The sequence below is a fragment of the Sciurus vulgaris genome (genome assembly GCF_902686455.1).
Source record: "Sciurus vulgaris genome assembly, chromosome: 13".
Lineage (NCBI taxonomy): Eukaryota > Metazoa > Chordata > Mammalia > Rodentia > Sciuridae > Sciurus > Sciurus vulgaris.
Genome location: NC_136474.1, coordinates 47,322,037 through 47,336,710, shown reverse-complemented (window position 1 = coordinate 47,336,710; position 14,674 = coordinate 47,322,037). Strand labels below are relative to the sequence as shown.

At 41.5% G+C, this 14,674-nt stretch overlaps 1 protein-coding gene across 1 annotated transcript in view; it reads right to left on the bottom strand.

Annotated features, from left to right (window-relative positions):
• COLEC12 (collectin subfamily member 12) overlaps positions 1–14,674 on the bottom strand; it is a 180,669-nt gene that overhangs the window by 26,479 nt on the left and 139,516 nt on the right. Inside the window, exon 3 of the mRNA XM_079108340.1 lies at positions 7,020–7,142. Within this exon, the coding sequence (XP_078964466.1) occupies positions 7,020–7,142 (123 nt within the window). The remainder of the gene's footprint in view (positions 1–7,019; positions 7,143–14,674) is intronic.

Sequence of the window (14,674 nt, the reverse complement as noted above, 5' to 3'; positions counted from 1 at the left end):
TGGTTTATCAAGAAGGTTTTTAGCTTTGTTTCATTTTCTTGAATGTACAACAGATAAAGTTAATGATATAGCATTAAATAAAAACTTGGTTTCTTATCTGTTGTTACAAGGCAGACATTCTCTCTGGTTATGAATTCAAGTTTGTTTTTACAATATCTAAAAGAGAAAATTTCTTCAGAAGTGATCCCCGTGAGATCTGGCAGCTTAGGATCAAGTCACTTTGTCTGATATTATCCCGTCTGTGTGTCTGTCTATCTGAGATGGGGTCTCACTGTGCTTCACAGAATGGTCCTGAACTCCTGGGCTTAAGTGATCATCTGTCTCAGCCTCCAGAGTAGCTGGGATTATAGGTGGGTGCCCCCTTGCCCAGCCTGAATATCTTTGGTCTCAACAACCTTCTATTTAATAAAAAATTTAAAAGTGTTTTTAAAGCATAAGTATGTCCCCTATACCAACTGTGAGCTAATTAACCCAGTCCATATTATTCATCAAGGTTTCTACCCATGCATGATTAGATGAGAAGATTCTCGTGGCTCCTTTCCCTAAGTTCCCATGAATGTATGTGACCCAAAGTGAACCAGCTCCATGGATCCTGGAACGGGTCCTCGGGAAGCACACTGTGCTCTGCCTCAAGCATCCACAACCTGGCTACAATAATCCATGTATACCGACCCCTGTGCTCTTATGTGAGTCTTTTCATGTGTTTTCTCATCTATGATGTTCTTTCCTGGCTTCTTCACTGAGTTAAATCCCCCTTGCTCCTCAGGACTCAGCTCAACACAGCCTTTGGGAAACCTCTGCTGAGCTGCATGTTACAGAATTTGCCTGGTAAGCAGCCCTTTCCTCATGCCGTGTCCTCATGGCTTGCTTACTAGATCCTTCAGGGCAGGAGAATTTGCACAGGTGCTCCTTGACTTACAATGGGGTTATGTCCAATGTACCACTGCTACTTGAAAATATCATGTTGAAAATGCATTGAATGTCCCTGACCTACTGAGCATCCCAGCTTCGCCAACAGCACACTGAAGAAGGCAGGTTGCTTTCCCTTGTGATTTTAGGGCTGACTGGGAGCTGCTGGGAGCTGCCACTGATCAGCATCACAAGAGGATCTTACTACATATCCCTAGGCCAAAAAAGAGCAAAATTCAAAATTCCAAAATACGTTTCCTAGTAAATGTATATTATTCTCACACCATCCTGAAGTCAAAAAACCCTAAGTTGAACCATGGTAACTTGGGGACTGTCTTTATTCAGTTTTATTTCTAGCTCTTAACTCAGTGTATGGCACTTAATAAGTGTTCAGCAAGTATTTACACATGCTGCCATTTATTTAAGTAAGCGAGATTCTGCCAGGGGCAGCTAAGGCCTATGAAAAAATAGGACGAGCTACAAACAGGTCACGTAAACAAGCACAAACCCACCAATCTAGGAAAGCCTCTGCACTGGCAGCGAGTATGATATTTCATTAAATGATTATTGTTTCTTAAATGACTACATAGATGCAGACCCTGTATCTAAGTGTTCTATGCTGGGCATGCATACTCCTAAGTCCCTGGAAACTCAAAAGAACACAATGTATCCTGTGCATTTTAGCAAAGCTAAATTTCTGAAACATAAAATACGGAATGTTTACAAGTTTAGGGTTAGTTTTGATTCTCAAATCAAAACAGATGCCTCTGGTCTGTCCTCAAACCACATGCAGGATCTTAAGTCCCACTTCTCTTTCCTGGAAGCCAAATAAACCTCTAAATATGCTGACAGTCATTCATTTTCTACCCTCTTTAATTTTTCTTCCATTTTAGTTTAGAAAAACACAGCACTGTCTTGGACAGATGATTCAGGTTTGCTTGGAATGAATACTTTCATTTGGAAAAAAAAATAAAAAAGAAACTGTTACCTTTGTCTTCTGTGTAGCAAGGAAACTATCCACATCCCCCCCCTCACACACATACACTGCCCTCAAGTGCTGGGGAACCCACTATGTGCACTGGTGTGTGTGTGTCTGGGTTTAAAAATAGGATCTTGGTAAAAGCTGCAAATTTTAGGGCTGCAATGCTGGCAGCTTGCTAGTGCATAAAAATACCAGGCTGATGGGGATCCAGAACTAACACTTGCTGTATGAGCACACATCATTCTCAATGGTTTTTACTCAATATTTATAGCACAAATTCTCAATCACGATGGTATAGGCAGAGTCATCCTATCTATCCTAGAAGTCACCACTACAGACATAGACCTGTTTGTAGATCATGCTCATATGAGAAAAATGAACAGGAGGCACCATGGGATTATCAGAGTCTGGTTCTTCACAGGGTCTCCTTTATCAGGAACTATGTCTCCATGTGGATTTTTTTTTTCTTCTAAATACTGGTATTTCGGGTACCATACCTGAAGAGTTGCCCCTCTTCTTTAAGTATCCAAAGCATAATTCCCTAGAATAGTCTTATAATAATACCTTTCTCATAAAAGCACCTTGGTACCATCTCTTGGCCTGGGCCATTAATCTCCTTCTTCCTTTTCACCCACTTTTTAAAGTTCCCTTTCCCTTTCAGTTCTCACCTTCCCCTTGTATGAAGTCTGGCCTCTGATTTGATTCCAGAGCACAACACTTGAACCTTTCTTTGAGTAATAATAATTTTAAGAGCCTCTATTGTAAATTTAAAAAAAGTTCTATTTTTTGCAAGGTACATTGCACCATGGCAACAGTTAATCCTTACCACTCTTGTTTTACAGATAAGGAAACTGAGGCTCCGAGATGTTTCATTATTCACCCAGAACCAGAAATCTTGCAAGTGACTAGTGGGATGCCAGACTAGAAGACCTAACACCCAAATCCATAATCTTTCTACGAGTCCACAGTGCTTTTCATTCAGCATTTCTTTATCCTCAATCTGGATCCCCCCAATTAAAAAAAAAAAAAAAAAAAAATTCTTGAAGGGAAGAATTGGGTCTTCTTTACATTTTCTTTAAAGTCATCATCACCAGCTGTTTAAGTACCTGCATGTATGTGGCATAGTGATAGCCACTGAAGATTCAAGAGACACAGGCCGTGGCCCCAGCCCTTGAGGATAAGGAACAAGGATGGGGCTTGGAGCTCCTACTTGGTGCTTAGAGGTGTTTGAACTGCACCAATCATGGTGCTGAGAGATGCACACACCCTCTAATGGGTTCCTGAGACTTCCTGCTTACGTTCCCCAGGAAGTCAATAGACATTTCTATCTTGAATGCTATTTCAGGTTTCATTACAGAAATACAGAAAATCTGTTTGCAGGGTTGTAAAGAGCTCTACAGTGTGATCTGAAGCATATTCTGAAAGCCTACTTATCCAGCTGTCATTGCTATTTTGGGACAGCTTAGTAGCAAAGTAGACATTTTGTGGCTACTGCTGAAGATTCAGATTTTCTGTCCTCTTTCTTTATGTGAATCACCTTAAGAAGGCTGCCTGCTGGGCAGGACAATGGAGTAGGATTTTCCTATTCTGAGAATGTTCTGGAGGAAACATGATCCACTGAACTTAAGAGATGGCTTTTGCCATAGCTCTGTGTACCAATGAGAAAAAAACCAGATCAGAGGATGTACCAAGCCGTAACTGTCCAAGAGCACGCTTTCTGTAGTGACTGATGTGCCTCATGGTCACAGTCACTATACAGACCCTGTCTGGGTGACTAAGAATTCTCTGGCTCATTCAGCAAGTGCTCTGGAAAAACTTCATTATATCCCAACTTATAGCTGTGGGAGTGACATTAAAGGAGAAGTAAAGAATAATTTTGAGGAAAACAGTGTGGAGATGCCTTTGTTGACTCTGATAAATAAGAGTTTCATTTCCTTTCACCTTGTCCTTCAGAGAAACACCTACTTGCATTTCTCTAACTGAACATTCTTTTTACTTTCCTCTTTTTTTTTTTTTTTAAACAGAGAAAGTTCTTCCAGCCATCAAAGGAAGAAGTACAAAGGGAGAACTGGGTCTTATCTTCCTGCCTCTTGTGACATTGGGTCACCAGAACCTTATCAGCAAGAAAGAGGAATCACTATATACGTAAAGAGGAGGAACATCTGGAAAACATCAGCAGTTTAGTTCCTTATGATCTTGTTTGGAAACCTAAAGTGCATTCTGTATTATCTTATTTTTGACAGCACCAGCCTGAGGGGTAGGGGCGTTGAAGAAGGAAAAGAGGGTGAAGACACCATCTTGCCTGCCCTTTTACCTACTCCCCCCATCCCTTCTCCCTGCCCCTGGTGAGATTACACTTAGAGCAGGCCAAGCTGATCTCTGGGATCTTAGGTTTCAAGGTAGGACTTTGCAGGGTAGCAATCCTTCATATGCAGATTGACTTAGCATTGCTTGGGTATCAATTGTATGCCTTTGTAGAAATCAGTCCTAATCTACCAACCATCCATACATCCTACGATTAATTCATTCAGTCAACTTTGCTGGGTACCTGTTAAACACCATGAGGGTAGATGCTGGTAGAAGATAAACAGAAGATGGTTTTTATTCAAATATGTAGTTTGGTGAGACATAAGCCAGACATGCTGGCCATAATGACACAGTGTGACAGAGGCTAAGAGTAAATAAAGAGTGTTGTGGGAACAAACATGAGGCATCCAACTGAACTTTCAGGGGCTTTGGGCAGGACAGGTGTTTAAGTGACACATGAAGGGCATGAAGGAGTCATTTAGGTGGACAGCAGGCAAAGCTCCAGACACACAGACTAGTACAAGAGTAACATCAGAGATGGAAGGACATTGAGTGGATAAAATGGATGAAATTCCTATACCTCAACAAGCAAACAAAGAGGAAAAGGAAGGGAAAAAACCTTTCTCTTTGGATCTTTCTGTATAATTCTGAAGATCCTAGCCCTTATTTTCTAGCTGAGGTAAAAATTAAAAAAGGGTCTGTATTCATCAAACCACTCCAATTGTCTTTGAGAAGTAAATGTTTATTCTCGTGATATCACATGCTACTGAACCTTAAAAGGTACTTATTAAATGGTTGTTTTATCTCAGCTCACTAGGAAAAGCCATGGAGGAGTGAGTAATGACCTAAGCAGAGAAGAAAGCTAGTGTGGATGACCCAGGACACAGAACACACTCCTTCCCCTCATGAGCTGCCCCCGCTGCAGTCCCCCTGAGAAGCCCTCGTCATGATTTAATAGCCTTTCTTAATCACTTACTGTGTTTGCTCCTTCGTCTGCTTCATCTAGAAACACAAGGCTCTCCCAATTAAATGAACTCATCACAGATGGATAAAATGACCTGGCAATTTTCCCAATTTCCATTGCCCAAATTCCGCAGTCAACACGCTCCACGATGCATGTTATTTTCCATGGATGTGGCCTTGGGGGCAGGACTAAAAGGCCTTAACTATACTCAGGACTTTTAACATATTTTGCTATTGTAGTGGGCTAAAGCTGTATAAATGTAGTGACAAAGGACAGAGGGACATTCTAGTCACTATCTACTGGACCAACTATAGCAAAGGGGTATTCTATGACATCATCTTTGTTCAGCTCAGCCACCTTGGAAAATGGTGGTTACCATTTTGCAGCTATGAAATCGGATCCTCTGGGAGGTAATGATTCATACCCGGTTCCAAAGCCACGGAGAGGATGGAGAGGATTTAGCAGGATGCTGGCACACAGGAAAAACTCACTGAACATTCACTATGGGATTAAAATCAGCAGGATCAAGACTTGAACTTGAATGTCGGGATCCAAAGCCCATTCTCATTCTAATATGCTGTGCTTCCTTCAGGACACCACTGAATACTGGGGAAGCAGGGGGAAGTTACAAGTTGGAGGGAATTCACTTTGAATCCTTCTCCTCCAAGGTCAGGTTCAGGGGCTAAGCAACAGAAGGAAGCGTGGAAGTCCTGCTCAGTCCATCTGTCAGCTCCGAGGGAAGGCAGCCATGGCGGCTGAGAGAAGGGTTAGCAGATCAACAGATGGTACTGCGACCAGCAAGATGGACAGGTCTGTCTCACGTGACATTGACAGGGACACGTCCATGCTGTTTTCTATAAAAGGGTGTGTGCAGTTCGTGATTCTGAATTGTGATACCTATCTGTGCTTTACTTTTTTCCTGCAAGGCTGGAGGATTCAGGCAAAAATCTTCTCCTTACCTTAAACTAGCCAAGTACGGGCCTAATGTTTTATGGAGTCGAGGTGGCAGTGCTGCCTGCTTTTACTTTTATAATAATTTTATAAAACTGTACAAACAAGAGCAAGCCCAGTAAATGTGCTGAAGAGAAAGAAGAAAATTATGTGGCCAATCCCTGGGTAAATGAGTGCGTTTGGAGATCTTGTGTTTTGCTTATCTCTTTCAAAAGAGTTTTCCTGAGGGCTGGCTCCAGTTTCCACAGAGCCTCTTAGAGATAAGATGGGGGGAGGGGAGGAAGAGGGAGTAGCTAAAAATATGGAGAAAAAAAAGCAACAAAGAGGAAAAAACATCTTTATAACTCAAAGAGGATTATTGTTATTATTGAAGTGAATCAAAAGAAATCACTATCTCCTCCCTTGTAGGTCCCGTAGCCACAAGACACTTAGGACACAGAATTGGAGCTCATGAGGTCCTTATGTTTTACACCTGAGTTGCCTAAATATAATTCAGTTGGACCTCTGGGTCTGTGGGTTCCGTATCCTTGGATTCAACCAACTCCAGACTGAAAGTATTTGGAAAAACACTGAATTTGTACTACACATGTACAGACTTCTTTCTTGTTACGATTTCCTAAACAATTCAGTGCAATAACTACTTGCATAGCATTTACATCGTGTTGAATATTATAAGTCATCTAGCAATACTTAAAGGACATGCAATGATGGGTGTGGATTATATGCAAATACTACGCCATTGTGTATAAGGGACTTCAGCATCCACAGTCTCCGATATCCTCACAGATCCTAGAACCAGTCCCTGGTGGATACTGAAGGTCTACTTCATAGTTGCAAAGATGTGCTTTTTCACTTAAATTAATGAAGGGATTGCTATTCAGAAGGGAGAAAGGAAAGACTGCTTACCTTTATATCCCAAAATGGCTACTGTGATGGTTAGCAAGGCACATAAAATGTACAATAATATGATAGAAAACTTCAGTGCCCAGTTATTTTTACATTTGGTACATTGCGTTCCTTCCTGAATACCTGTAAGAGAAGTCAAATTTTAATAATAGTAGACAGGAATATATTTTTCAAACAGTATCATTTTGCATTTTGGTTCAAATACTGTGATTAAGAAGGGCATTTATATATGGCTTGCTTTAATAAGAAAAGTATTTTAAAATTAAACCACTATAGCAATACAAGTACTTTACACATTGCGTTATGTTGTTATAGTTGTATTTTAATATGACTTTAAAATAACTTTGTTTCACAGAAGTTTTCAAGTGAAATTCCATTATAATTTCAATAAACATCTCTGTGTGACAAATGGTTTAAAATACCCAAATCCTCATTTCAGACATTATTAACCCCATAGCAATTCAAACATAACCAACCAAACCAAAAACACCTGCCTTGTCCCCTGGTGTTTGTTTCAATAGTGTGCTAGGGCTGGTTCCCCTTGAATTGTGAGAGCCAATTTTAAATCTGTAGAATTTTGGTTGTTAAACTGATGGTAGCATCAAATCAGCCCCAGAGGGAGTATTTACACCATGGAAATGGGTACAAACACTGCAAGTTAGCACCGCCCGCCCCCCGCCACCCTTAAAAAAACTGGTTTACTAACATCCCATTTGTTGTAATGTAGTGGAACCTATAGCAGAAAACATAATTTTACAATTAAATGCCCAATATACAACCATTTTTGTACATTACATGTATTCAAACGCAGATTCTGACCCTTCTTTATCACAGTCATCTGAATAATGATATGGAATAAAAATAAAAACCAGACTTTTTTTTTTATGAGAGGAGGTAAACTTTTACTGCTTAGAATTCAACTTTCTGAAAAACTGTTGTGTCTAAGCGGTAAACCAGCATCCTTGCTGCAAGTGACTCCAGAAACTAACCCATAAAAAGGGAACTTTCCATCTGATTGATTGGAAACACAGAAGACAAAGACTGTGCACATTGTAATGCAAAAATCACATTGTGTGGAGGATCACAGTATCAGGAGACGCCTTGTTTCCTGCCCTGTTTCCCTACATGTGTCTTACAATAGCGTCCCCCAGGAGCAACAGCACATAAAGGACTGATCTCTTATAATCGTGCTCATAACTTTTGATGGGTAAGTCATGAGGATTAAGCCATAGTTGAGGTTCCTCTCCTTTGGTTTGTAATTTTACAGAGTGCCCCTTTTCTGTGAAAAGAGTTCTTCAGCTGTGTTTAATGCAAAATGATGATGGAAACAGCATAGAACAATGACTTGAATTTAGCTCTCAGAGTTCAACCAATCCCTCTGGTGTTCTGGGCTACAGACACAAGGGGAAGGGTCAAATCTGTCTTTTTCATGGCTTAGAGCATGCTACTCAAACTTTGGGGTGCATCAGAATTACATGCAGCACTCATTAAAACACAGCCTTTCTGATTCAGGTGTTGTGAGAGGGGCCTGAGAACATGGATGTCTAACAATTCCCAGATGGTACTGATGCTGCTCTTCCAGGGAGACCACAATTTAGAACAGGCTTCTCAAACTTTAAATGGCTTCACATATCATATTGTTGAAATGCAGATTCCAGTTCTGTAGGTCTGAGCTGGGAAATAAAATTCTTCTCTCTAACAAGGCTCAGGTCTGAGGACCACATTTTGAGGAGCTAGAGTTCAGTTCAGAAGATAGTCATGGTGGATCAACCATTGGTTAGTCAATTTCTTGAAGGTAAAGTCATAAAATCAGGCTCATTCATTAAACAGAAGTCTTCTTTGTGTTATAATTTCCCCATATTTTCACTCTCTTTCCTTTCCAACCTACTTCTTTAATAGTATATCTGATGTCCAAAACTGACCTCAGTACTAACTCTGCCATAAAGATCTCCAGCTTACACCCAACTTAAGTAGTACTATTATCTCAATTCCTCAGGTGATTGAACGCAAAGACATGATGACTTCCCATGGGTTATTTTTTTCATAGTCATCATCTACAGTTTCTCGATGTTCACTGACTTCTGTTATGGTTTAGATGTGAGGTGTCCCCCAAAAGCTCATGCATGAGACAATGCAAGAAAGTTAAGGTGAAATGATTGTGTTGAGAGCCTTAACCTAATCCGTACATTAATCCACTGGAAAGGATTAACTGGGAGGTAACTATAGGCAGGCAGGGTAAGTCCCTGTGGGTATGCCCTTAGGGTTTGTATTTTGTTCGTATTGAGCAGAGAAGTTTCCCCCCAACTTTCCCTTTCTCTGTGATTCTTGGTGGCCATGTTTTAATCTGCTCTCCTCTACCACACTCTTCTGCCATGATGGCCTGCCTCACCCTGGGCCCAGCGCAATGGAGTTGGCCATCTACAGACAGACTTCTGAAACTGTGAGCCACAAAATAAACTTTTCCTCCTCTAATTGTTCTTGTCAGGTCTTTTGGTCACAGTGGTGAAAAGTTTGGGTACAGCATCAGGTTCTTTACCCAGCATCTTTAATCCATAAAGTAAGCCCACCAAGGTGACACAGTAGTGAGAGCTGAATTGACAGCCTACACATGTCACAGCCAGGATTCCAACCAGTGCCAGACTCCAACACCGTGATCACCGCACTAGACCATGGTCCCCGTCTCACTGACCCTCTCCGTTTTCACGACCACCATCTAAATATGAGAAATTTTACTCTCCGGTGGAAGCTTCCTCTCCCATCACCACTGGAATCCAGCCTCACCCTGCTCTAAAATACTGCTGTCCTCATGACATTTGCCAAAAAGGGGTGTGGGAGCAAACTTTCAATGGCCTTCTCTTAACTAAAGGATGAAACACAGACACACACACACACACATACACACTCCAGCTCTTAAACTCCCTATAATTCTGGTGATTATAATGACACACACACACAAAAGACCTTTTACACCCAGTAAGAGTGAAAGCACTTCTGGAATTAGAAGCAGAGGAAGAATAGGTAGATCCACAAATGTGCCACATTCCATTTTGAGAAAGAATAAATTTATTTTGGTGGCAACAGGAAAACAGAAGGATGACAAACACAGAGATGATGATGACCCCACCTCTTGTAGAAGACCAGCTAACGCTTTCATGATTGATAGGCGGAGCATTCCTTTTGGAGTTAGGACCATGGTGGGTGACATCTTTACGCCTCTCCAGGGTGATTTCTTACATTCCACCAGAAAACCCTCAGAAGATTTAGTCAGAGTGGAGATTGTGGTAGATAATGGAAACTGAGGACTAAAAGTGTAGAGGTCATCTGGCCAAGGGTCACTGTGTAACTGACGGGAACTTTGAGGCCCAGTGAGGTGAAGCAGGATCAGGAGTCCCCTGTCCTGACCCCAATACAGGCGCTCCTCACTCTGTCCTTCCCTGTGTGCTAGCACTGGGTGGCCACTGGGCATCTCATGCATGCAGCACCCGTGCAGATCCACTCCCAGAGAGCTGTCACTGGCGCACATTCCTGAGAGCAGGGGTACTTCCTCACAGTGTGCACTTCAACGGCTGACTGCATCAGCATCAATCAATATCAGATGGCATCTCCTGGCCTCACTTTCCACTTGACACACTTTCTCTGGCCTGTTTTTTTCTCCCCCAGAGACTTATTTTTAATAAGAACTCTTGTTTTATCTTTCCTTCTCTGCCCTCCCCTGGGAGGACATCTGGCCAAACATACAGATGCCTACTACAAAGAGACCCTGCTGGTTCCTGGGGCTGGGCGACCCCCTCCTCCTCAAACCTAGATGGTCACCAAAAACATTCGTGAGAGATATCCCCGTTACCAGTCTTTGTAGTGTTTGTTTTCTTAGCATTACTTTCCAGAGACTGGGGACTTTGTTCCCATGGGGGTGACGGGGGAGGAAAGGCCGGAGGATGAATCTGCACAGTGCTGCAGATAAGAGACTCCAGTTCAGGAAGTGCAGTGATGCTGCCCCTTACCACCAAGAGATCCAGCTTCTTAAAAGACCTGGCCCCAAACAGCACGTGTGATGCAGAGAGCCACAGGCAGAAAGGGCCTGGAGGAAGCACGCCTGTCCATGGTCATCCCTCTTAAACTATCTCCCACTCCATTCCATTCTAGACTTCTGCTCTGAATGTATTTTCCAGAATCCAAGTCTTTGTTATTCAAAAAACCTTTGGGGGCCCAGTGAAGCCAGAATCACTCTGGTTAGCTCCTGGAATATTCCACGGAAGTTCAGAATCGGCGGACAATTTGGTCTCCAGTGTCCAAACTCCAAGTTCCCTGTGTTGCCCTGTTTCCAATAACACATGTTTCAAGTAAGAAGTGGTGTTGGGGGGCGGAGGGGGGGGCGTGAGGGGGTGGTTAGCTGGTTGCAGAGAATAATTGAAACGCTCCAGGAATGACAGTGCAAAGGGCCAGAAGAATTCACCAGCAAAGAGAATTCCTTTCTGCTGTGGTTCTCCATAAAGAGCCCTCCCAAGTGCTGTGGTCCAGGCTCCAATCCAGTCTGTTTTTCCAATCTTTTTTAGAGAGGAGGGGAAAAAAAAGAAAAGAAAAGAAAGAAAGAAAGAAAGAGTCCTCTTCACTATCATATTTTCCTGCCATGTATATTGCTGAAGATGGGCTTGCATTTGAAAATGGATCTATGCTGATCAGTCCCCTTCCTCAGTAGGTGAAGGCTAGCACTGTGGGTCATAGTAGATCATTTCTCAGCTGTCTTAATTATCTTAAGTGTCTGTAGCTCAGTGGTGTTGCCATAAAGATGTTACCAAAGAGGAGCTTCAAAAAGCTGGTAGATTGCAAAATGCAAGAAGGCCACAAGTTTTGATCTGAGATTGGAAGTGATCTTTTCATGTGGTTTTTTTATAGTTATTAATCTACTGCCTGGTAGCATATATTCCCATAAACCCAAAAGAATGACTTGGCTCTAACAGTAAAACTGATGATTCAAATAATTCCTATATGTAATTTAAATACCCTCCAAAGTAACAAAACAATCAAAGTTAACGTCCTGGTTAGTTGCTTGAATGTTACGCAATATTACTAGAACAAAAGTTAAATTCAAAACCACTGTGGCCCACAAATAATTAGCTTTTCCTTATTATAAAGGCCATTTACTGCATGGATTTAGTTACTATAAACTTTTTTTTTTTTTTTATTAGTGAGTAATTTAGTTTCCCAAATACAAATCCCAGCCCTGGACACCTTATTATGCCAAGTTTCCTAAACGACGTGGAGAATCACAAAAACGGGAAGCAGGACAAGAATTGGCAATGAACCACTTTCTGTACAAATGTGAAGCCTCACAGTGACTCTGTGCTCATAATGGTGTACTCGCACCAGAAAAATGATTTAGAAGAAAGTTTTATGTGAATACAAAGTCTTCGGCATTTATCCTGAACCTACAGTAACATTCTGCATGCTAACCAACGCTATGATTTTTTTTTCATTAAAATTTTTTTCACATATATAAGAATTAAGACATTCAGTGCTGGTTTGGTTTTAATGCTTTTTTTAAGAATATGTTTTGTTTAAAATTTGTAATTTATATCCTCCTCTACTAAAAAAAAGAAGTTGTAGGCAAAAACCAGATGGAATGGTCGCACTCAGAATACATAGTATCTGCTAGAATGTACAGCGTCTCAAAAGAATGCCATTATTTTCTCTTTGTGGTTTTAAAGACTCAGAATCCTTTACCATATGAGTTGTCCACAAAAGCTTTCAATTCTGAGCAGAGGAGTCCTCTCTGGCTGGGGAGGTCAACAGCACAGCTCTTACATTTGTCTCTCCTAGCTGGCTCCTCCCTCTTGGCTATATTCCTGGTCACTTCATTCTAGGAGCACAGAGTGAACTGTCAACAATCCTGACAATATATTTCAGCAGTCCTGACAACTTCATTATCTGGCACTACCATACAATGTCCTTCTGTGATTAAGCACTGAATCTTTTCATTAAAAGAACTCATGAAAATTCAGCTCCAGCTCAGCCATCAGCATCTCCTGAATAATTAAGACAGACACTTAGACTGTGCAGGTATTTGGAGGGAGGCCCTGAGACATTTGTTTAGTGGGTGAAAGTTTGCTATTGATGCACTCACAAAAAGGGAACTGCTGAGGATGGCTGCCATTGCCGAAGACCTCTGTGGGCCAGGTGCCCTCTCCAGCTACCTGCAATGCCTCTAGTAACCCTGCAGAGCAGGAATTCTGACTCTATTTTCTACGTTTTAGGAAGGTAGAAGGTCAAAGAGGTTGGGTCCAGTGAGTGGCAGAGCTGGGAGCTGAACGCAGATCTCTTGCTTCTCCAAACTTATTTACCTCCAGAAGTGAAAAACCAAAGGCAACTAGATGAAAGATGTCTAACTAACTAAACTGTAGAGAGCTAATGGGTTAGACCTAAAGTAGTAGCCTGTCAAAATAACAACTTTGTGCAAACCACCTTTCCCATGTTGAGAGAGAAACTTTCTCAGAAACGGGCAGTATACCTCATGTACCTAGATGACTACATGACCCATGTGATCCTACAATATGTACAATCAGAGAGACTGCGCTCCACTTATGCATGAGTTATCAAAATGCATAAATGCATTCTACTGTCATGTACAACTAATTAGAACAAAAAACGAATAAGATATACTGATAAAAATAAAAAATAAAATAAATGGGCAGTATCATTTAGTCTCCAGTTCATTATTACAGGCCTGAGGTTTCTGCAGGTTGCCATTTCTCTTACTATCTGTGGTGACATAACTAAGCAGCAAGGTAATTCCACCCTTAATAACTGCTCATTATTCCATGAGAGGTCAGGTTTGGCTAGTTAAGTAAGTCTTGTTGGCCCTTGGGGAAATAGCATCCAATGGCGATGGCATTTTTGGAATAGGGTGTGCTGGGAAAGGAGGGGAGCTTTATAATTTCAAGGCAAACTATTGGACATGCAGAGGCTGCCATCAGTTTAAGCTGGAAATCAAAAGAAGTTGGTTGCTCCGATCGGATTTTCTTATAAATTTCTACTACACTGAAACAAGAACCTCAAAAGCCATTTGCCAATGGCTCTTTCATTTATGGACCTAGACAACTGCTGGTGGATCAAACTTGCAGGAATTGGGTAAGAGAAGTTAAGGGACAGGAAGAAGGTGAAAGGAGAGCTCATTAAATGTTGATAAAAAAATTAATTTATCTCTAGTCTCTTAACCCCACCCACCCCCAAGCCTGGAGTACATTGGCAAAAAACAAACAAACAAAAATTCCCCCACAAATGCCACAATGGCTCCCTGGTTGAGCAAGCCACAGTAACTACCATTTTAATAGTTCTCCATGCCTTAAAGATTCCAAGATGCTTACCAGTCAGTGTAACTGGCCAGTGCTAGCTTTAGGATATAGGTTTCCCAAATCCCAAGCAGAGTTCTCTAGGTCCCCAAACTGGGCTGGAGATATAGCTCAGTTGGTAGAATGCTTGCCTTGTAAGCACAAGGCCCTGGGTTCAATTCCCAGCATCACAATTAAAAAAAAAAAAAAAAAGAAGAAGAAATAGACCCTCAAACCCTGCCCACTTCACCATGTTCCTTTCTTGCTACATGCCATTTATTCATCTATATGAATATAAAAATTGGGACATCCCAGGGACCAGGGATGATA